The sequence below is a fragment of the Alexandromys fortis genome, unplaced genomic scaffold (genome assembly GCF_014885135.2).
Source record: "Alexandromys fortis isolate MF-2015 unplaced genomic scaffold, M_Fortis_MF-2015_v1.1 scaffold_1, whole genome shotgun sequence".
Lineage (NCBI taxonomy): Eukaryota > Metazoa > Chordata > Mammalia > Rodentia > Cricetidae > Alexandromys > Alexandromys fortis.
This window is the reverse complement of record NW_026067927.1, coordinates 18,475,689-18,497,850: the sequence shown is the minus strand read 5'-3', so window position 1 is coordinate 18,497,850 and position 22,162 is coordinate 18,475,689. Positions and strand designations below refer to the sequence as shown.

At 47.2% G+C, this 22,162-nt stretch overlaps 2 protein-coding genes across 3 annotated transcripts in view; both read right to left on the bottom strand.

The window, feature by feature from the left end:
* The window catches only part of LOC126502498 (uncharacterized), a 214,021-nt gene extending 207,556 nt beyond the window's left edge, over positions 1-6,465 (bottom strand). Inside the window, exons 1-3 of the mRNA XM_050143531.1 lie at positions 6,454-6,465; positions 4,521-5,069; positions 3,162-3,218 (exon numbers count right to left, since the gene is read on the bottom strand). Of these exons, the coding sequence (XP_049999488.1) occupies positions 3,162-3,218; positions 4,521-5,069; positions 6,454-6,465 (618 nt within the window). The remainder of the gene's footprint in view (positions 1-3,161; positions 3,219-4,520; positions 5,070-6,453) is intronic.
* Positions 6,466-6,868: 403 nt separating this feature from the next.
* Positions 6,869-20,935, bottom strand: Nqo1 (NAD(P)H quinone dehydrogenase 1). 2 transcript variants are annotated; one of them, XM_050144161.1, is made up of 7 exons: positions 20,848-20,935; positions 16,449-16,613; positions 16,248-16,378; positions 12,172-12,285; positions 10,647-10,748; positions 7,941-8,263; positions 6,869-7,204 (listed from the first exon to the last, which is right to left on the bottom strand). In XM_050144161.1, the coding sequence occupies exons 1-6, from the start codon at positions 20,852-20,854 to the stop codon at positions 7,958-7,960; spliced, it is 825 nt and encodes a 274-aa protein (XP_050000118.1). In that variant the 5' UTR covers positions 20,855-20,935; the 3' UTR covers positions 6,869-7,204; positions 7,941-7,957. The 2 variants fall into 2 exon arrangements, with proteins under 2 accessions (XP_050000118.1, XP_050000117.1); XM_050144160.1 differs by lacking the exon at positions 20,848-20,935 and adding an exon at positions 19,636-19,769.
* Positions 20,936-22,162: the final 1,227 nt, after the last annotated feature.

Below are 22,162 nucleotides of genomic sequence, written 5' to 3'. Positions count from 1 at the left end.
TCTATACTTCCAGCTCTTACTCAGAGCCCATCAGCCAGTATTTGTTATGCTGTGCTCGGTCACTCCGGGGAAAAAACTCCTCTTTGGCTCCGCTTCCAAGAACATCTCAATTTCACAGGACCTGGCTGGCATATGGTTCAGCCAGTAAAGATACCTGACGCCAAGCCTGACGACCTGAGTTCAGTCCCCAGGACCCACATGGCGGAAGGAGAAAACTGACTCCCACGAGTTATCCTCTGACCTCCTCACAAGCTGTGGCGTGCAAATAAATAAATGTAAAGTTTAATTATATGGGCTAGGCTGGGAGAAGTGGTTCAGTAGGAAGAGCACTTGCTGAGCGAGCACCAAGACCTGAATTTGGACTCCAGCACAGATACCTCTCCGGTAAAAAGTCAGCCATAGCCAGGCAACCCCGTAACTCGAGCACAGTGGGGGTCAGCTACAGGAGCATGACCGGGGTGTGGTGGTGGTGGTGATCAACCTCGTTCCAGGGTCAGTGAGAAGCCTAGGCAGAGAATGCCGGAGCAGGACACCCTACATCCTCCTCTGGCCACTGCACACACACACAGGCACAAGCACAGGAAACACGTGTGCACATACAGCACATACACACTGCTCTCTCTCTCATACACACATACACAGCAATACATATATGCTCTCTTTCTCACACACACACGCACATACACACTGCTCTCTCTCTCACACACACACATACACAGCAATACATACATGCTCTCTCTCACACACACACACACATACAGCACATACACACTGCTCTCACACACACGAAGTATAGCAAATAAATTACACATGCCAATTAAAGGACTGGATTGTAGGTAGCTTCTTCGAATAAAACGATGCCGGAAGTCAGTGGCGAGTCGGTATTAGTACACATTGCACACACTACGCTGTGCTACTATTACCATTAACCACCGGGAATTCAGTTTTTAGAAGTCGTCAAGAGCAGGCATGATAATGAAAGCCCGCAATCTCAGCACCCAGAAAGCTGAAGCAAGGGGACTACTGGGAGTTTGAGGCCATCCTGGGATACATATTGAGCACCGGGTCAGCCTGGGCTACATAACAATACCCCATCTCAGGTAAAATCCAATGTCAAAACTGAAACATCTCATCAGTTTTTACACCGATGCATGCAGTTTTTTACACTTTATGCATCTATTTAAAAGTATATATTTGCAAGACAAGGTTTATCTGTGTAACTTTGAAACCTGTCCCGGGACTCGCTTTGTAGACCAAGCTGGCTTAGAACTCACAGAGATCCGCCTGCCTCTGCCTCCCAAGTGCTAGGATTAAAGGTGTGTGCCACCACTGCCTGGAAATTTAAAATAAATTTAATGAAAAAAGCTAATTCATTCTTTCATATTTCTTTCATTTTTTTGTTTTAACATCCTGGCCCAAGTTTCACCCCCTCTCCTCTCCTTCAAGTCCCTCTCCACTGAAAAAGATAAGTTTTTAGATGTCAAAAATCACTTTTGATGTTCCTCTGGCTTCTCATTTTAGTCACACAAACGAAAACCTAAAATGACGAGATGGTCTCCTGGATGCAGGCACCCACTGCCAGCCCTGAAGACGAGAGTCCCACGTGAATCAATCCCCGGGACCAACACAGTGAAGGAGAGCGCCAACTTTAACAGCTGTCCTCTGACCCTACTGCACTCACGTGCCCACACTGACGCAAGCACCTCATACACACTGTGAAGTGATACTCTGTATTGCAGATGATTCCCAACTCAGTTAATAGTAATACCATCTGCTCATTTCACTGAAAGAGATCAAGCTTCCACAAATCGTGCATTTGTGCCCTGAAATCCAAACTGTCAGTCAAGGGAAGTGGAAGACTATAAAAAGATCAGGAGTAACAGCATAGTAGAGCAAAGTCATGTCTCATCTATGACCACCAGGTGGCGCTAATACACTACGACTCCACCAACTGGACATGGTCTTGTGATCTTGGGTGGTATCCGAGGATACAGAGTACGCCCCAAAGACCACCACAGAGCCGGTATCCGATGCAAACGGGCTTATTGATTACAAGTTAGCTAACTAGGACCTTAATCTGACGTTCTGGAGCAGCAGCTTGGGGGAAGAACAGCCTGAGCCCTTAAGGAAAGGGATTTTTGAAGGGAAAAACCGCAAGGCGGGATTAAGCCTTGGCATTTCAGGATTGGTTAAAGGCATATAACCTTTGAATTCGTTGGTTGGTGTATAGGGGAATTTCAAAGCAGTAACTGTGAGCAGACTAGAACTTCAAAACAGTGGTTCATCAGACACTCACAAGAACACTTGAAGCAAGCAAATGTTGTTTGGACACCCGGATGGGGGTCGCTTTGTCTGGAGCAAGCATAGTTTCTGGTTATCCTTGGAACTGTCTGTGTCTTGGCTGGGGCTGTATTCACTCCCCCAGTTAGACTGTGTTTCAAATAAAGTTCTTTTTCAAAATGGAGTTTGTCCTGCTCCTTTAGTTAACAGAAGAGAAGACTCCATCTCAGGCTCCATGGGGAGAATACTATCAGTGATGTGGTTTTTTGGCATCACCCATATTATGCAAGCAAACCTTTATCCACACTATATAAGTAAGCCTAACAAACTCATAAAGAAACTTGTCTACCCATAATAATATTTTTTTTCATTTTTTTGAGACAGGGTAGCTTTGGAGCCTGTCCTGGAATTCACTCTATTAGACCAGGATGGCCTCAAACTCACAGAGATCCGCCTACCTCTGCCCCCCAAGTGCTGGGATTAAAGGCAAGCACCACCACCACCTGGCATTATCCTATTGCATGTAGTCTGAACAGCCTTGAACTTCTGATCTTGCTACCCCCACTTTCTGAGAACTGTGGCTTGGGCTGCCACACCTGGTTTGTATAGCTAACTACATATAGAACATTTATACATATGTGTATATATAAGGGTGTTTCACTCACACCGTGTGCTACTTTCAGTTATGATTAAAAAAAAAAAAATGATCACCGCTGAGCTAGAAAGTCAGGAAGCAGGGAGAGGTGATGGACTCTCCACCCAAACACCCCAAACCCTTTGGATATAGGGGCACTGGTTCAAGTCTGGCTACTTCCTGCGGGCATGAGGTGACGTGGGGGAGGGGAGAGTTGGGAGGTGTGGCTGGGGAGGCATTAGGTTACCTGCCATCCTGGAGACCTCAGGCATCTGATCCTTGAGGGAGATGAGAGGGCAGGTTGCTAGGAGAAAAAAATAGATTGTTATTACCGACCCTATGAATGGGGCTAGCCATGGGAAGGGTGACTAAGTGCCAGACAGAATGGGACAGAGAGATGCCCTGGTTGTACAGGAGAGGCACGGGTGAATAAGCGAGACACGAGAGCAGATGTGCCCTTTAAAACCAGATTTTAGCTGTTGGGTAGGTGTCCATTTGAGCCAGGAGAGGTGGTACCCTAAATGGTGAAGTTTCAGAAGTTAGTATAGGGGCTGGCTTTATCTGAAAGACTCTCTGTAAGTTGGTCTTGGCTCAGACAGCAGGAGTGACCTGTAAAAATATGTGGGGTTATGAAATTGGGTGGGGTTAAAATAGGCTCTGGAGACTGTTTTTACACCAGATTTCTTGATACAACAGCAGAACTTTTCCCAGGAATCTGCAGGTATCTGTAAGACAGCTGGAACAGATTTACATCTTGGTGTCATAGCAAAGGACTTTGGCTTTAGGTTAAAAGGCACAAAAATTTTAGAAAACAAAGAAACTGGAAACTCTAAACCTCTGAAGATACATCTGAAACCTGTTCATTTGGGTCTATGAAGCCCGTGAAAGAGGCACACCTGTCTGTATTTTTTAGCAGGAAACTTAACAAAGTGCCTTTCTCTATGAATGGAGCTTGTAGGAATATAACCTCTTTCTGGAGCTGCTTCATCAGAGCTCTAGCTCCAATTTCCTCCAACTCAAACATCAATGTAAGAGCCGGGCGACGGTGGCGCACGCCTTTAATCCCAGCACTCGGGAGGCAGAGGCAGGCGGATCTCTGTGAGTTCGAGACCAGCCTGGTCTACAGAGCTAGTTCCAGGACAGGCTCCAAAGCCACAGAGAAACCCTGTCTCGAAAAAAAAAAAACAAAACAACAACAACAACAACAAATCAATGTAAGAACAGTTCCCACAAACAGGGACAGGAATGAGAGTACACAGGAGCGTCCATTCTTTTGTTTGGGTGACAAAACCAGCAAACATAAAGGTCCAACGGTGCCATCTGCACCTATCCCCACCCATGACATTCCTGAGGAGAGCACTTTTAACCTATTGGCTCCTCGGTTCTTCTTCAGGTGCACGGAGTCTGAGGAACCCAAGGCTTCTCACATCTCAACCCGGGCTGCGGAGGCAGTGAGTTCCGGGTTCTACAGAAAATGACGAAGGGCACAAATCTTTTGAAGACAGGCAATGTGGACGTGTATGGAGGATGGGGCGGGCTGCGGAAACCGGGAGTCCTGCAAATTCGAGAGCGCGAGAAACCGCGTGGGACAGAGAGGATACTGTACCTGTTCGGGGATGGGGACACACGGGAGGACGGGCACACTGGCTCTAAAGAGACGCGGAAGGGCGTGAAACCCGGCCGCTTCAGACAGCGTCGTCCAGAACCGAGCCGCGAAGCAGAGACTGACGGTTCCTTCTCCCGGTGGGGACCGGGGTCGCCGTGGATACCTCAAGAAGGTCTGCAGGTCTCCTCCGCCGCGGCCACCAGCCTCGGTGCCGAGACGGTGACCTCGGGTCCACTGCGCGCCCCGCCTGCGGAGCCCGAGGACGCGCGCTGGAGGCCGCGGGAAACTCTGAGGAGCCGGACGCCGGGCGAGCTCACCCCGGGCGGGCGCCCCCACCCTCCCTGGCTGCACCCCGCACTCAGGGTAGGAGGAGGGGGCGGGGGCGCCGGCCTCCGCCGCTCGGTCGAGTCCGACGCCTGCTCGAGCCTTGGGTACGCGCGCAGCCCCGGAGTGCACGGTGGCCGAATCGGCTCCGGACGACTGAGGCCGCCACACCGAGTGGCGCGGACCAGCACGACCCGAGCGCTCGGGGCGGCGACTTCTCGTCGTCTAAGGGGCTTCCTGCTGCAGGAAATTGGCTGGAGCCTCTGGGCCTCCTAGAAAGGCAGAAGGAATGAGAAACCGGTGAGGGCTTCTCAATGACCGGGCCCACCCTGCACTTAGTGGCCCCCTAAGGAGATGGGCAGCTCTCCTTGCCTTGTTGTCTAATATATATTTAATATAAATATATATTTAATATAAATTAATATCATTGTTTATTTATGTGATGCAAGAGATGAAACTTGGACCTTTGTGTCCTGTTGGACAAGTGTTATACCAATGAGGGGTATCTCCAAGCGCTAAAACTTTTTTTCTAGTCCTGAAGGCAATTTGTAAAATTTAATGTATAACATCCATACAGAGAATTTCAAAATTCAGATGCACACTATAACAACCTGTAAAATGAGTATGTGGGAATATTACTTACCTGTCAAGTGGAACTTGCTCAAGAGCTCCTCACATGCTCCTCCGTAGAAACTAAGGTAATCATTTTGCTGTTTTTTTCTTTAGTTTTCCTACTTCTTTATAAATTCCTAGACTGTAAATGTTTATAAAGTTTTCCTAGTTTTGAACTTTATCAATCTGTGGATATTTTGTGTCTTGTTTCTTCACCTTTAGGTGGCATCCTTTCAGGTTTCTGCGACTATCTCTAAGGTAGCTTTTGTTGCTATGGAGATTTATCTCCATAACTGTATGTGCAAATTCTGCGTCTGAACCTTTGGTTGTTTCTGCTGTTAGCTGTTGGAGTCAGAGCTGCTACATACACTCCTCTGAGATTTCTAATACACACGGACACCTTCCCAGCCTCCTAGGAAGCTCAAAACCATCAGTCCAGGAATCTGACCCCCTTTTCTGAACTTAGAGGGCTCCAGGCACACATGGTGCACAGATGTGTACACATGAGTATAAAAATCACTTGTAATCATTAAATAAATGTACCGCCACACCTGGCCGTTTTGTTTTGTTTTAACAGTCCTAGCTGTCCTGGAATTAGCTCTTGCAGACCAGGCTGGCTTTGAACTCATAGAAATCCACCTATTTCTGCCTCCCTAGTGCTGGATTAAAGGCGTGTGCCACCTTAGAATGCTCGCAAGTGCAAGTGTCCCAGTAGTCACCTCACAGGTTTTTGTGTTCTGGTACAAACACCCTAAAGTGTATGAAGGTCAAAGTATAACCTGTGAATGTCGTGTGTCACAGTATGTATGAAGGTCACGGTATAACTTGTGAATGTCATGTCTGCAGTATGTATGAAGGTCAGGATATAATTGTGAATGTCATGTGTCACAGTACGTATGAAGGTCATGGAATAACTTGCAGGAATCACCTCTTTGTTTACCTTGTGGATGCCAGGGATCAAACTCAAGTTGTCGAGTTTAGTGACAGTCACCCTTACCCAATCAGCCATCCTTTTTTTTTGTTTGGTTGGTTTGGTTTTGGTTTTTTGAGAGAAGGTTTCTCTGTGTAGCTTTGGAGCTATCCTGGAACTCGCTCAAACTCACTGGGCTCCGCCTGCCTCTGCCTCCCAAGTGCTGGGATTAAAGGTGTGCACCACCACTGCTCTTGTGAGAATTTGAGTTTGGTTTCTAGCACCCACTTCCTATGGCTCACAACCACCTGTACCTCCAACTCTGGGTGATTGAAGGCCCTCTTCTGGCCTCTGTGGACAGTTGTACTCACATGTCCACAAACCCTCAGGCACACACACATATACACACAAGTAAAAATAAAACACCTTTAAAAATGAATGTCATTGATTTCACAATATTATAGAAAAACCCTTAAGACATTTGTATATATTAAACTTTTATTTTGGTGGAAGGCTATAATTTTTGTTTTGTTTTGACATTTAGGACTTATTTAACGTGCGTGGATGTTTTATTTGCATGTATGTCTGTGCACTGTGTACATTTGGTGCCTGCAGAAGCCAGGAGGGGGCGCTGGATCCTTGGAACTGGAGATAGAAACAGCTCTTAGCGTCTATGTAGGTGTCAGCGGCTGGAAGCTGAACCCAGGTCCTGGGCAAGAGCAACAAGTGCTCTTAACTGCCAGCAGAGCCATCTCTCTGGCTCAGTAGTGGGCTGTTGTTTTAAGTATTGAAGAACTTAAAGGTCTGCACCACCATGTCCTTGTGTGTTCATTTATTTCTGAAAAAGAAAAAGAGTTGGTTGAGACAGAGGCCTGTTTTAGTATTCCTTTCCTAGGACCTGTGTGTGCTGTGTACAAGACAGAGACTAGCTGGAGAGAAACCCCTGGAAGGCATGTCAGTCACTGCATGGTAACTGAAACCAGGATGCGTTGTAAACAGACCTTAGCTTACTGACCACTAAGCAAATAGGTCTCTCGACCTTTGTTTTCTTTGAGCAATTCTCCTCTGCCCTAAACCACAAAGAAACCAATCTCTGGAGACTTGGATGCCCTATAGCCAGGGCTAGCCCTAAGAAAGGGTTTATATTGTGTAGATGACCTAGAGGAATATCTTCCAGCTTCCATAGCCCCCGCCCCCATATACCAAGCGACCTAATCTAATTTTGGTCATAGTGCAGTATAGTCATACACTCAATGACCGAACTATCCAAGAACGTATGAAGTGAACCTACTTTGTTTTCCTATCCTTGTGGAATAAAGGGAAAAACAAAAGTTCGGGCAAGCTGGAAAAAAAATAACTAGTTTTGGGGCTGGAGAAATGGCTCAGAGGTTAAGAGCATTGCCTGCTCTTCCAAAGGTCCTGAATTCAATTCCCAGCAACCACATGGTGGCTCACAACCATCTGTAATGAGGTCTGATGCCCTCTTCTGGCCTGCAGGCATATACACAGACAGAATATTGTATACATAATAAATAAATAAATATTTTTTAAAAAAATAACTAGTTTTAACTTACATGTTAGAAAAAATATCTCATTTTCTAGCTTTGGTCTGGTCATCAGCTGGAATGGATTTGCCCAAGTGATGGCCCACAGAAAGGCCAATTTTGTTCTTTTTCTGCTCCTCTTGAACCTCTTTTTTCAGTACGAATCCCGCCTGGAAATTGAGGTCAAACATGCTGCTTGGAGTAAAGTAGAGTGTCTTCTCCTCCCAGATAGTCTCCAGGCGCTTCTTCCACCCTTCCAGGATCTGCTTCCGGGTTTCTGGTGGGGTATGGCTAATGCTGTACACCACCTGTGGTTCCAAGACCTGGAAGCCACAGAAATGCAGAATGCCACTCTGCAAGATACAAAACACAGAGATAAGTCTCAGGAGCAGTCTGGCAGGTTGTACTGTAAACAGGTATCAGAAGTTGATCTGGGGACAGGAGCGATGGCTCAGTGATTAGCAGGGCTTCCTGTTCTTCCAGAGGACCCGAGTTCAATTTCTAGTACCCACATAACAGCTCACAACTGTCTGTAACTCCAAGATCTGACACCCCCATCCAGACACACATGCAGGCAGAACACCATTGCACAGAAAATAAATTATTAAAAAAAATGAAGTTGGTCTGGGGCTGAGAACTGGCTCAACCATTAAGATTTCTACCCTCTCAGAGAACCCAGACTTGGTTCTCAGCGCCCATGTGGAGTGACTCACAACTACCTGTCACTCCAGCTCTGAGGGACTGGATGACCTTTTCTGATCTCTGTGAGCACCTACATAAATGTAGCATAGCACACACAGAGCAATAAAATAATAAGTAGAAAACTTTAAGTAAATAAACAAAACCGCCTGGGGGCTGGAAAGAGGGCTTGGTGGTTAAGAGCACTGGCTGCTCCTCCAGAAGACCTGGGTTGGGTTGCCAGCACCCACATGTTGTCAACACCTGTTCCAGGAGATCCAGTGTCCTTTTCTGACCTCCACTGACACTGTCTACACACGGTACAGAGATACATGCAGGCAAACTCATGAAGTGAAAAAGTATTAAAAATTATTTTTGGTTTTTGAGACAGGGTTTCTCTGTGTAGCCCTGACTGTCATGGAACTCGCTATACAGACCAGGCTGCCCTTGAACTCACAGAGATCTGCCTGCCTCTGCCTCCCCAGTGCGCTGCCACCACTTGGCTAAAGTTTTAAAAAAATCTTTCAAAAGGTGATCTGGGGCTGGAGGGATGGTTCAGAGGTTAAGAGCACAGTCTGCTCTTCCAGAGGTCTTGAGTTCAATTCCCAGCAACCACATGGTGGCTCACAAACCATCTATAATGAGGTCTGGTGCCTTCTTCTGGTCTGCAGGGATACATGCAGGGAGAACACTGTATATATAATTAAAAAGAGAGAGTGTGTGTGTGATCTGGGCTTGCCAATGAGAGAGTCCAGTCAGACCTGTAGTGCCCTGGGGAATTGTCACAGTTCCTTCTCTCACCTCTGCCCTCCCTCCCTTTCTGTCACCTCATTTAGCCTCCTTGGTGAAGCTTTCCTTTGAATGAATAAATTCTTGGAACCGTGCCAACCTGGATCCTCTGCCAAAGAGCTGGAAGTTCTATTACATTAGGGAGAGCGCTTGCCCCTTGGCAGTGACTCGGGCCAGGGCATGTGGATGTGCATTCTTCTGCAGCTTGACATGGTGAGCTTAGTCTTTACACTGCACAGCTCACTCACTGTCTCCTCCAATCCCCTTCCCTCTTCCTCAGGGTCCAGTGACCTCAAAGCCCACCTCCAGAGCAAGCTCAGTGAACTCAGTTCTTAACTTGTCCTGGGGAGCCAGATGTGCTGGTCCATGCCTTAAGCCCAGCACCAAACACGCTGAGGCAGGAGAATTGCTACAAGTTCAAGTCACCCTGGTCTTACATAATGAGACCCTCCCTTTTTTTTTATTATTATTTTTTTATTTGTTTTTTGGGTTTTTTTTCTTTCTTTTTTTTTTTTTGGTTTTTGATTCTCTTGTATTTGTTTTTTTTTTTTTTTTTTTTTTTTTTTTTGGTTTTTTTTATTTTATTCTTGTTCTTTTTTTTTATTTACTTTTTTTTTTTTTTTTTTATTTTTCTTTTCTTTTTTTTACTTTTCTTTTTTTTCTTCTTCCTCTTTTTTTATATTATAATTGGTGTTTGTTTTTTTTTTTTTTATTAAATTTATTATTTTTTTTTGTTTTATGTTTTTATTTTTTTCTCTTTGTTTTTTTTATTATGTGAGCGCAGTAGCATGAATCCCGCATGCTCAGTCAAGATGGGAGGCGGGGACATGAGAACGGCTCAGTGCTCCTTGGTCTGCTAGTCTCCACTGTACAGTACCACGACAGAAACAAGGGAACCCCGGCTGTCTTCCCAAAGTTGTCCTTTGATACACACACACACACACACACACACACACACTCATGCACGCCCCCTCCTTTTTTTTTTTATTAAGAAAAACCAAAATGTTCTGAAGCTGCAGATATAATTCCAGGAAGAATGGGGAGCCAAAGGTTTTGGCTCCACACACTGAGGGCCAGGTACACTGTGGCTTGACCGTGTACCCCAGCGGCCTGGGTCACAAGCTCCTGAAGGAAGCCTGGATGCAGCTGCATCTTGCTAGGCTTTCCTCCTCACACTTCGGGGCAGTTTTCGGTTACTGCCCGGAGGTTTGGATTCCGAGGAACGCTCAGCTAACTAACTCCCCTGGAAGTTCACCCACAACAAGGTACCTGAAGTGGCCAGAGGGTGATGTTTATGTCCCCGTGGACGCCGTTAACAGAGTACATGGAGTCGTTACTCCCAGTGGTAAAGGAAAGCAAGGCCTTCTTATTCTGGAAGAGAGAACAGGTGTCATCCCCTCCTCTCCTGGGACCCACTGAGTTAATGAACGGGGCCCCAGGGAGAGGGGCGATTGAGTCCATCCTAGGGGTGCTATCATTTCAGACCAGCTCCTCTGCAGCTTCGGCCTGACTCTGCACATGTTCCAATTGTGGTTGTGACCGGCACATGGCTGTGGACAGCCATGACTGCAGCACAAATCACACTCACTTCAAACATTAGGAGATGACCCGCCATGGTAGATAACCCAGCATGGTGGCACATGGCTTTAATCCCAGCATTCGGGAGCCACAGGCAGGAGGATCTGAGAAATTGAGGTCAGCCTGTTACAGAGTGAGTTCCAGGACAGCCAGGGCAACACAGAGAAACAAAACAAAATAACAAAAACATTGACTGTACACGTCTTTAATTCCAGACCTCAGGAGGCAGAGGCAGGTGGGTCTCTCTGAGTTCCAGGCCAGCCTGGTCTGCAAAGTGAGACCCTACATCAGTTTTTTTTTTATTTAAATTTAAATTTAAAAAAAAAAAAGTCACACGATCTTTCTTGCCACTGTTTGGCCTCCAATCAACAAAAGGTTTTTGTTGTTGTTGTTGTTGTTTTGCTTTGCTTTAGTTGTTTTATTTTTGTCCACACAGGATCTCAAGTATTCCAGGCTGCCCTAAAACTCTGTTTATAGCTGAGGATGACCTTGAACTCATGATCTTCCTGCCTCTACTTCCCAAATGGGATTTTAGGTGTCTGGCACCACGTCAGCAAAATTTTCATTTTATTTTTCCTATGGAAAATCTCAAACATGAAGAGAAAAATAGCACAGCAAGTGTCCACCAGACATCTTAAAGTCTAGTTCTTCTGTCCTTCGCCACTCAGTAATCCCCTCTGCACTCACTTTTTTGTTTTCTCTGGAAGACTCTAAAACAATCCAATGGCTGGTGAGGTAGCTTAGCTGGGGAAGGTGCTTGTCACCAAGACAGACAACCTGATCTTGTACCCAGGTCCGCACGCTGACCTCCTCATACACAGTGGGTCACGTGTGTGCCCCTCGCACATAAACAAACAAATGAACAAATAAACTAGGGGACTGGAGAGATGATTTAGTGGGTTAAGTGCACTCGCTGCTCTCCAGTCAACCCAGGTTCAGTTCCCAGCACCCACATAGTGGCTCACAACTGCCTTGTAACTCTAGTTGCTGGGGACCTGATGCCCTTTTCTGGACTCCTTGGCTGCTGTACACATGTGGTACACAGACATACAAGCAGGCAAAACACCTATATACATGAAATAATAAATAAGTCTAAATAAAAATCAAATCCAAAACATTTTTTTTATATAAGAGCTGTGCAATGCTCCCTGGTCTTAGAGTCCAGGGGTGCTCTCAGGGCAGCGTCTGCCCAGGAAATGCCCAATGGTTCACCTACCCGGAAAGGACCGTGGTCATACATGGTGGCATATGTGTAGGCAAATTCCCGCACGAACACTCGCTCAAACCAGCCTTTCATAATGGCGGGCACTCCAAACCAATACAGAGGGAACTGTGGGAAAGAAGAAAGCTAAGGTCAGCTCTGGGCACTCCCCTGTGGGTCCTTCCTCCCATGGCCAGGAAGAGCTCGGGTGCTGAGCAACTGTCCACAGTGTCCCCATAGAGCACCTTCACCCTTGTGAGTCCCCTCAGGGAACGTTAGCACATTTCGCAAAAACAGGGATAACCAGGGAAAGGGCCTTGCTCCCTTGGTGTAAACTATTCGGTGAGGCTGGGCTGCAGGACTGCTGAATGCCAAGAGTTTGAGGCTAACTTGGGTAGCATAATATGCACACACATACACATACACACACACACACACACACACAGACCTCCCCCACAGACACAGACACTAAAGCTGGATGTGGTAGTGAGCATCTGCTATCCTAAAACTCAGGAGGCTAAGGCAAGATACTGAGGATTTAGGGCCAGCATGGGCTACATACCTAGACCATCTCAAAAAAGCAAGAAAAGAAGAAATATAACAGGGCATGGTGGCAAACAGACACAATCCCAGCAACTCAGGAGGCTGAGGCTGAAAGATTGTGAGTTCAAGTCCAGCCCAGGTAACATAGTGGTACTCAAAAATAGTCCCAGCCCTCGAGGCAGAGGCAGGTTGATCTCTGTGAGTTTGAGGCCAGCCTGGTCAACATATCAAGTTCTAAGTCAGCCATGACTGTATAAAGAGACCCAATCTCAGAAACAAAACAAAACAAACAAAAAACAAAAAATAAAATCTAAAAATTAAAACAACAACAAAAAAATCAAAATAAAAGAAACCCACGGCTAGAGAGAGTTTCCATATTAACAGCACATTTTTCGCCAGACAGTGGTGGCACACACCTTCAATCCCGGCACTCGGGAGGCAGAGACAAGTGGATCTCTGTGAGTTCAAAGGCCAGCCTGGTCTACAGAGTGTATTCTAAGACAGCCAGCAGCACATAGAGAAACTCTGCGTCGGAAAAAAAAAAAAAAAGTGCATGCTTCTCTTCCAGATGAACCAGCCTCAGCTCCAGCACCCACATTATTAAGTGGCTCAGAAGTCTAGCTGCAAGGGGTCCAACACCCACTTCTGGTCTCCACAGGCACCTGCACCTCCATACACATGCTTACTCACAGGCACACAGCCTACATGATTTAATATATATATATATATATATTCCTGATACGGTGGACCACACCTTTGAAACCAGCTCTCTGTGAATTCCACAACAGCTTGTTCAATATAATGACTCAAAGCCATAGCTACACAGAGAGACGCTGTCTCAAAACAAAACAAACAAACAAAAAAACTAAAGAAAAATATATGGTAGTACCTAACTCAATAAGAAAAGAGAAAATTCTACCCTGGATCTCGACTCTCTTTTTTTCCTCCTATAAGCTAAAACCATTGGCTGGGTGTGAGCAAAGTCACAAGCAAATAAGATCCGTTTCCATGGAATCCAACTGGTAGCAAAGGCCAAGTAGCAAGGACTGCAGGCGAGTTTGCCTCTGTGAGCAATGACTGAATATTTTCCCAAGAGCTTGTGTTAGCAGACGTCCTCCCAAGACAGGCCTCCCACGTGCACACAGACCTACAATCCCATCATCTAGAACAAACAAAGTCACTCAGAGTGTAGGCCTCTGGTCACTGTGACTAAGGTGTATCAGGGGCCCCATGAGAAAGTCTTATCTGGGGTACTGTTCAATGGCAGAGCAAACAAGTTTGCCTCTCAAACAAGTCTGAGGCCCTGTTAACCATTCCCACACCCCAAAATTGCATCTTATCTGCCCTCTGGTCCCAGTAAAAGCTGAGGAGACTCTGCTCAAGTCTTCACTCTCCTCAAAACATGGTTCAAAACTCACGAACACATCCAGGAAAGAAAGCCAGGACAGAGAAAGAATTTGTAGGGCTTTGAGATGCGGCTCAGTGGGTAAAGAGCTGTCTCACAGGCACAAGTGCCTGAATTCAGTTCCCGAGCACCCCTGTGAAAAGCTGGTGTGGTCTCCCATGCTTCTGATCCCAGCAACAGGGAGGTGGGGAGGTGTAGACAGGTGGAAACTGAGGCTCTCTGGCTAGCCAGCCTCACTGCAGGTGAGCTCCAGGCCAATGAAAGATCCTGTCCCAAAAGGGATGGCTGCTATTCCATCTTCTGGCCTACACACCTCCAAACTCCCCACACACACTCAAAAACCAAAAAAACTTTAGCTTTCTCCAGTACTCAAAGGGTTCTTGGCCTACAGAAAAGGACTAGAGGTCAGAGGTCAGGGATGCTATTTGGTTGTTGTTATTTATTATTATTACTATTATTATTATTTGGTTTTTTTCAAGAAAGGGTTTCTCTGTGTAACAGCACTGGCTGTCCTGGAACTCACTTTGTAGAGCTGTCTGGCCTTGAACTCCCAAGTGCTGGGATTAAAGGTGTGCCCGGCTGTGATTTGTTTTTAAAGACAAAGTCTCCTAAACTGAGCATGGTGACACACATTAGATCCCAGCACTCCGGAGGTGGAGGCAGCTAGATCGTTGAGTTCGAGGGTTGCCTGGTGTACAGAGAGATTTCCAGGGCAGGCAGGACTACACAGGGTAACCTTGTCACAAAAACAACAACAATAAAAAAACAAAGAAACAAAAAGATATAGTCTCATATAGACCAGGCTAGCTCTGAACTTGCTATGTATGTAGCTAAGGCTAACCTGCGTTCACTTCTGCAGTGTGAGGATTACTGCTGTGTGTTACCATACTGGCTTGGAGGTCAATTTCCTAACTGGAGTGAGAAACAGGACTGAAGCTGGGTCCGTGGTGCTCACATTTTCCTGCGATGCGCTACCGGCAGCGCCTGAATTGCAGTCGAGTCTTTCACACGACTACAGACTGTGAAGAGAGACTCACACGTTGGTGGAAGACAAAGCTGAGGCTCACACAAGTGCCTTCTACGTCTAAAACATGATGACTCAGACAAGAACCGGAAGCCACTCCTGTTGCTCCCCTTGGCTGCACTACAGTAAGATGGAGCAGCTGTCGTGTGTGGCTCAGTGCTAGAGTACCAGCCTAGCATGCAGGAAGCCTTCCCTGGGCTTGATCTTTAGCACCACATAAACTGGATGCTACAGGCTGTAACTCCAACACAGGCTGGGGTGGGGTAGAGGCGGGGCATCAGGCACACATAATCCCCACATCATCTGCTGGTGGTACCCTGGCGTCAAAGAGAACAAACCCCCAGCAGGGAAGGCGTGCTGCATGCTGCAGAAATGCTGCACATGCGCAGAAGTCACTATCACGCCCAAACTGTCTGGGATACGAAAGGAGCAAAAGTACAAACTTTAAGAGATCAGACAGGGAAAATCCATTAACCAGGCACACTGGGGAGAAAAGCTGGGGGCTTCTGTGTCATCCTCGGGGTCCTGTTCCTACATGAACATGTAATTAACTCCAGTGCTCAGCAGACAGAGTTCCGGACCATCTTAGGCTCTGCAGCCTGACCCTGTCTCAGAAGACTGCCAGAGCTAGGCATGTCGGCACATTTATACGCCCAGCGCTCAGGAGGCAGAGGCAGGAGGATCACTGAAAGTTTGAAGCCAGCCTGCTCTACATAGTTAGTTCCAAACAAGCCAGGGCGTCATAGCAATACTGTGTCTCCAAAAACCAAAGTTAGGACTGGTCAGCACATAAAGTCACTAGCCACCAAGCTTGATGACTTGAATTTGATCCCCAGGACTGCATTGTGGAAGGAGAGAACCAACTCCTGAAAGTCATCCTCCAGGCACATAGGGCATGCACGCACACACACACACACACACACACACACACATATACACGTTATTTAAATAAGTACACAAAGCGCAGGAAGCTAAGCTGGGTACTCTTTGTGACCCTATGCAGTGTCACCCCCTCACTGACATCATTAATTCAGAGAGAACGCAGAGAGTGACAGATCCAGGGCAATAAGGACAAACACCCCAGACATCGCTTCCTTATGATCTCTGCCCTAGCCGTACCTGAAATATCAAGAGGTCCGCAGCTTCCAGCTTTTTCTGTTCAGCCACGATGTCTGGGCTCAGGCGGCCTTCTTTATGGGCAAGAGCTGTCTCAAAAGCATACTGAAAGTTTTGGGGGTCCTTCAGCTTACCTGTCGGGAGGAAAGAGAGGCTAAGTCTGAGCCGCAGGGTCCACGGTCAGTGGAGAGAGACAATTCTTACCTGTGACGTCCTTTCTGGAAGCAACGGGGTTAAAGTTCATAGCATAGAGGTCAGACTCGGCCACCTCCCATCCTTTCTTCTTCAGAACATCTACAGCAGCCTCCTTCATGGCGTAGTTGAAGGAAGTTTTCTCCTCATGGGCCAATATAATCAGGGCTCTTCTCACTGTTTAGAAACAACGAAGTGAGATGTGGAAGGGAGATTCAAACAGGCCGAAAGAGTCTCTCATCTACAGCGCTTGGGACCAGACATGTTTCCACCTTGGTTTCTTAGATTAGGGAAGAGTGGCTAAGATTATCAATTAAACAGCTCTAATCTGAACATCTTAAGTTCAGCAGGCTGGTGAGATGGGTCGGCAGGTGACGGCACTTGCCATCACACCTGATGACCTAAGACCAATCCCTGGGACCCAGATTGCGAAAGGAGAGAACCGGCCTCTGAGGTTATCCTCACCTCCATATGGAGTTTGTACACACACATGCACACACACGCACACATGCACATGCACAAACACATATTCCCCATAAATGTGATGTATTCGTTTTTAAAAATCTAAAGTCCAGAGCCAAAAAAAAGTGTTGATGCACACCTTTTATCCTAGCACTCAGGAGTCAGAGATAGTTTGATTTCTGTAAATCTGAGGCCAACCTGATCTACAGAGCGAGTTCCAGGACAGGCTCCAAAGCTACAGAGAAACCCTGTCTTGAAAAAAATACTCTATAGATATAGATATATATGAAGGCTTTTTGGTTCACAGCATTAGAGGCACTAGAGGGAGGAGGCTGCACCTGCAGAGGGTCTTCTTGCTGGGGGGCACTCTGGTGAGTCCTAAGGCAGCGCTGGGTAACATAACAAGAGGGACAGATTCAAGACAGAGCCACACTCCTTCTTACAACGCTCCCCACTCTAAAGCAATCTCTCCGCACACTAATCCACGGATCTAGGAAGGGCTTAGATCATTTATGAGGACAGAGTTGCTGTAACCCAAACACCTCTCACCCCTGGGAGAGAGGGCCTCAGGTAGCCCAGGCTAGCTTCAAATGCACTGTATAATACACGATGAACTTGAACCCCTGATCCTCCTACCTCTACGTGTTAAATTCTGGGACCTCCATGTCTGCCTCCAATCACCTTGTTAATGCTCCATTTAGTTCTTCAGGAACAGCTAGTGCACTTAACAAATGAGCCTCCTCTCCAGACCCTTCGGGTTGGTTTGTTTTCTAGACAGGGTCTCTATCTTAAAATGTGTTGTCTGCCCTGGGGCTTGTTATGTACACCTCAAACTTGTAAAGATTCTTTTTGCCTCTAACTCCTAAATCAGAGAGACAGAGAGAGAGAGAGAAAGAGAGAGAGAGAGAGAGAGAGAGAGAGAGAGAGAGAGAGAGAGAGAGAGAATATGAATGTTGGACAGAACTTGCAGGAGATGGTTCTCTTTCCATGTGAGTCTCAGAGATGAAACGCAGGTCATCAAGCCCGGTGGCAGGTACGTTTATCCAATGAGCCATCTTGCCAACCCTGACTCTAAATGTTAGCCATTGTCATCATTTTACTGTTTCATTTTTAGTTTTGTTAATCTCCTCTAACTTATAAATTAAATTTAGTTAGGCATGGTGGCACACAGATGTAATCCCAGCACTGGAAAGAGAGGCAGGAGGATCAGGAATGTAAGATCGGCCTAGACCAAATTGAGTTCGAATCCAGTCTGGCCAAAATGAACAAGTGGATGAACGGATAAACCAACATTAAACTGAATCGCAGGCATGGGTATAAGAGAAATGAACTGTGCATGCTCTCTGTGTGTCTGCGGTGCCAATGCAGGGGACATACACGTTTATCCCTCGTGCATAGATGGAGAACAGCGTAGAAAGAGAAACTAGCAGACACAGCCTTACCTGCTGCTGGAAGCTCCTCCCTGCTGGCTCTCCCAGCAGTTCATGGGAGAGCTTCGCGGACACTCCCATTTTCCTAGAAAGTACAATGGTGCCGTGCCAACCTCAGCACTGACCTGGTCCCCTGCCTGCTTTTAGCAAGGGAAGATCGTGAGTGTATCTGTAGGGGCTGCAGTAGTTTTAGGGGGGAAGTCTACTACAAAAAGGTAGACTTCTGCCCCGACTGTGGAAATGCTGCCTAAACCTTAGCACTGCCCAGACTCAGAGCCAGCCACTGTGGGGAAGAAGCACTTAGTCCTGGCAGCTAGCTGCTCAAGCAAGCAGTAGATGCCGGTTAGGTTCTAGACAAGTGTGATAGTGACCTCCAAGGACCTCTACCCATACTTACCCCCTGGGATGATGACAGAGTGGGGAGACTCTCACAAAAAGAGGCCAAATAGCAAATCAGATTTCCTCTTCCAGGGTCCCAGTAGAAACAAACCATCCAGGGCCAGGCAGGTCCCAGTTCTACTACACTGCTTCCCTGCTCCAGCCCAACCCCATCTCCCCATCTTCTTGTTTTCTTCCAGAACTTGACAGTCCCCCCCCCCTTTTTTGTTGTTGTTGTTGTTGTTTTTTAAGACGGAGCCTCTCTCTACTATGTAGCTCTGGCTGTCCTGGAACTCACTTTGTAGACCAGGCTGGCCTCAAACTTGATGAGATCTGCCTGCCTCTACCTCCCTAGTGCTGGAATTAAAGGTATGTGCCAAGCCCAGCAAGAGTCCCTATAAATTGCCTCTGCATTGTTAAATGTCAGCACTTATTTCCAAATGCTGGAATCCTCTCTGGCCTAGGCCGGGGGGATGGGCACAGAGCTCAGGTGGTAGAGAGCTCACCTAGTATTGCACCAAGTCCTGGTTCCAATTTGATACCCAGTGCCATATAAACCAGGCATGGCAGTGCACAGACACAATCCTGGCACTCGGGCAGTGGAAGCACGAGAACCCAAGGCCAGCCTTTGCTATGGAACAGTTTTATGGGCAGCTTGGGCTACATGAGCACCTATCTCTAAATAGGCCAGCTCTGTTAGGGAAGGGACATTGAAGGGGCAATGCTCAAGTTGCCCTCGGGTGAGGATGAGCTGCAGAATAATCTGCCTTTCTGGCTAGGAAACAAAAACTTCCCTTCCAGAGACCAGCCAAAGCCAAGGCTCGTCCAGGATCCTAATCTCTTCCCTTTTCCTCTTTGAGCAAGGAACAAAACTCATAGCCCCTGCATACTCCCCGGAATGAATCGGCTCGAGTTGGCGCTGTACTCACCTGCCATGGTTCCAGATGTTGAGGGCGAATTGTAGTACCAGATGCTGACTGGCTGAGCAGCTGGTTGCTAGGACGACTCTGCAGAGTTCTGAGAGATCCTGTGGGCTGCAGTCTGGGCTGAGCACTTGTTGGCTTTATGTCTTGCCTAATCAGCCCTGCCCACTGTGTGTGTCAGCCCTACCCACCATTTGGGGCAGCCCTACCCATCATATGATGTAGCCCTGCCCACAGCGTTGGGCAGCCATCAAAGGCGGGGCTGGATTCCAAAGCCCAAAAGCACTGGGCGGAGGTACCAAGTTACTGGATAAGAGAAGGCTGTAATAGGACTCTTGCATATGGAAGTCAAAAGGGTTCCCTGGGACTCGGGGAGTGAGAGGGGGTTTAAGGATATGGGTACATATGGGATAAATTTAACTGCCTTCTGCTGGAGACCTCCTGGGTACAAAATGTAAATTTCCGACAGAAATTACAGGAACTTCGTTGGACTTGCCTGCATATCCCGCCTACATGGATTAATGGATTGATCTTTACTCAACCCTGAAAAGTAGCCTTTGTCAGCAAAGGGAAGGGTGGGGTTGGCAAAATCCTGGCTCAGATTTTGCCAAGTCACTGTGACTCTACACAGTGTGCCCACAGACTTTACACAAGTCACCATGACTCTAGACTGAGTACCCACAGACTTTACACAAGTCACTGTGACTTTAGACTGAGCTCCCACAGACTTTACACAAGTCACCGTGACTCTAGACTGAGCACCACAGACTTTACACAAGTCACCGTGACTCTAGACTGAGCGCCCACAGACTTTACACAAGTCAAGTAAAAGGGCCAGAGAGATGACTCTGCTGTTTAGTGAACGGGCTGCTTTTTCAGAGGACCCTGTGGTTCCCAGCATCTCATGGGGCTGCCCACAAAGGACCCTTTGATTCTCATCACCTCATAGGGCTGCTCACAGAGGACCCTTTGGTTCCCAGCTCTGTTAGGGAAGGGACATTGAAGGGGCAATGCTCAAGTTGCCCTCAGGTGAGGATGAGCTGCAGAATAATCTGCCTTTCTGGCTAGGAAACAAAAACTTCCCTTCCAGAGACCAGCCAAAGCCAAGGCTCGTCCAGGATCCTAATCTCTTCCCTTTTCCTCTTTGAGCAAGGAACAAAACTCATAGCCCCTGCATACTCCCCGGAATGAATCGGCTCGAGTTGGCGCTGTACTCACCTGCCATGGTTCCAGATGTTGAGGGCGAATTGTAGTACCAGATGCTGACTGGCTGAGCAGCTGGTTGCTAGGACGACTCTGCAGAGTTGTTGAAGTTTCCTGGTGATAATTCTCTCAATCTCATATGCACAGCAAAGCTGAAGACATGACCACATCAAAACTCTGTGTTAAGCACAAATGCCATCTTCCATAAAGATTGGTTCTATAGATTAACTGAGAAAGGAAGCTGGAGATAGGGTCTGGGGAAGAGCTGGTGTAGTTTTGGCTACATAGGGCTGCCCACAACCAGTTATCACTCAGCTCCAGGGAACCCAGCCATCTTCATCTGACCTCAGTCAGGGAGGTAGGATCTGTTAGGTCTCAACCCCTGTACATAACAGAATTGACCACCTGTCTAACTGAGGTTCCTATTTAACAAATTAAAGCAGACCTGGCCAGCACATTCTCCCAGCATCCCTCAGTCCTTACCTGTCACAGGGTATGGCTGACATACCCCACTCCCTGCCCTAAAGGCATCCGTCCAGGGGCTGCCTGCCTTTACCCCAAGCAAGCAGTTTTTCCCTATATAATCCAGACATTTGGGCTACACCTGTCATCTTTACCCTTTACCCTCCTGGTCTCTTGGTCTCCCTGATTTCCTGGTTCTCCCCTCCCCATTTTCCTCAATGACCAGACTCAGGGTCCTGCTCACTCTGGACTCTCCCAGATGGCTCTGTCTCTGGCTGTGCTCTCCCTTTTATCTCCTTCTCCCCAGTACCTAGGAGCAGCCATGTCTCATTTTCTTTCTATTTTTCATTCAGGACCCGGAGTTGCAGTCATCCTCAGAGTTGAGGTCAGGCTATGCTCTATGCTCAGTCCCTCCATAGTGTATAAAACAGTGGTTCATCAGGCAGGGCCCTGCTTCATAGAATCCATTCTACCAGGACCTAGAAACTATTCCATCTGACCCACCATCCATCCAGCACAGACTAGAAAAGAGTCTGGGAATAGAAAGGACACATCCTTAGCTTTCCTGGAGAGACTTACAACAGGGAAGATCGTGTGGGATAGCAGGCAAGGAGGTCCTTGTGCTCACAGATAGGCACTAGGGGAACCAGGAATGCTAAACACACACTGTTGTCTCTAAAGGGAGAGATGGATAACCTGTTGTCTGCCCAGAAAGGTGGGAACAGATTGCTGAATAGCCTGGAAACTTGGGCTATCTCTGTAGCCAAGACTACACCAGCTCCTCCCCAGACCCTATCTCCAGCTTCCTTTCTCAGTTAATCTATAGAACCAATCTTTATGGAAGATGGCATTTGTGCTTAACACAGAG

Bases quoted from the DNA above. Each gene is read 5' to 3' on its own strand.
- Nqo1 (XM_050144161.1), bottom strand. The intron at 12,286-16,247 runs GTACGGCTAGGG...TCTTTCCCACAG, and splicing joins CGGACCTCTTGATATTTCAG to TTCCCTCTGTATTGGTTTGG. The intron at 8,264-10,646 runs GTACCTTGTTGT...TGTATCTTGCAG, and splicing joins TCACCCTCTGGCCACTTCAG to AGTGGCATTCTGCATTTCTG.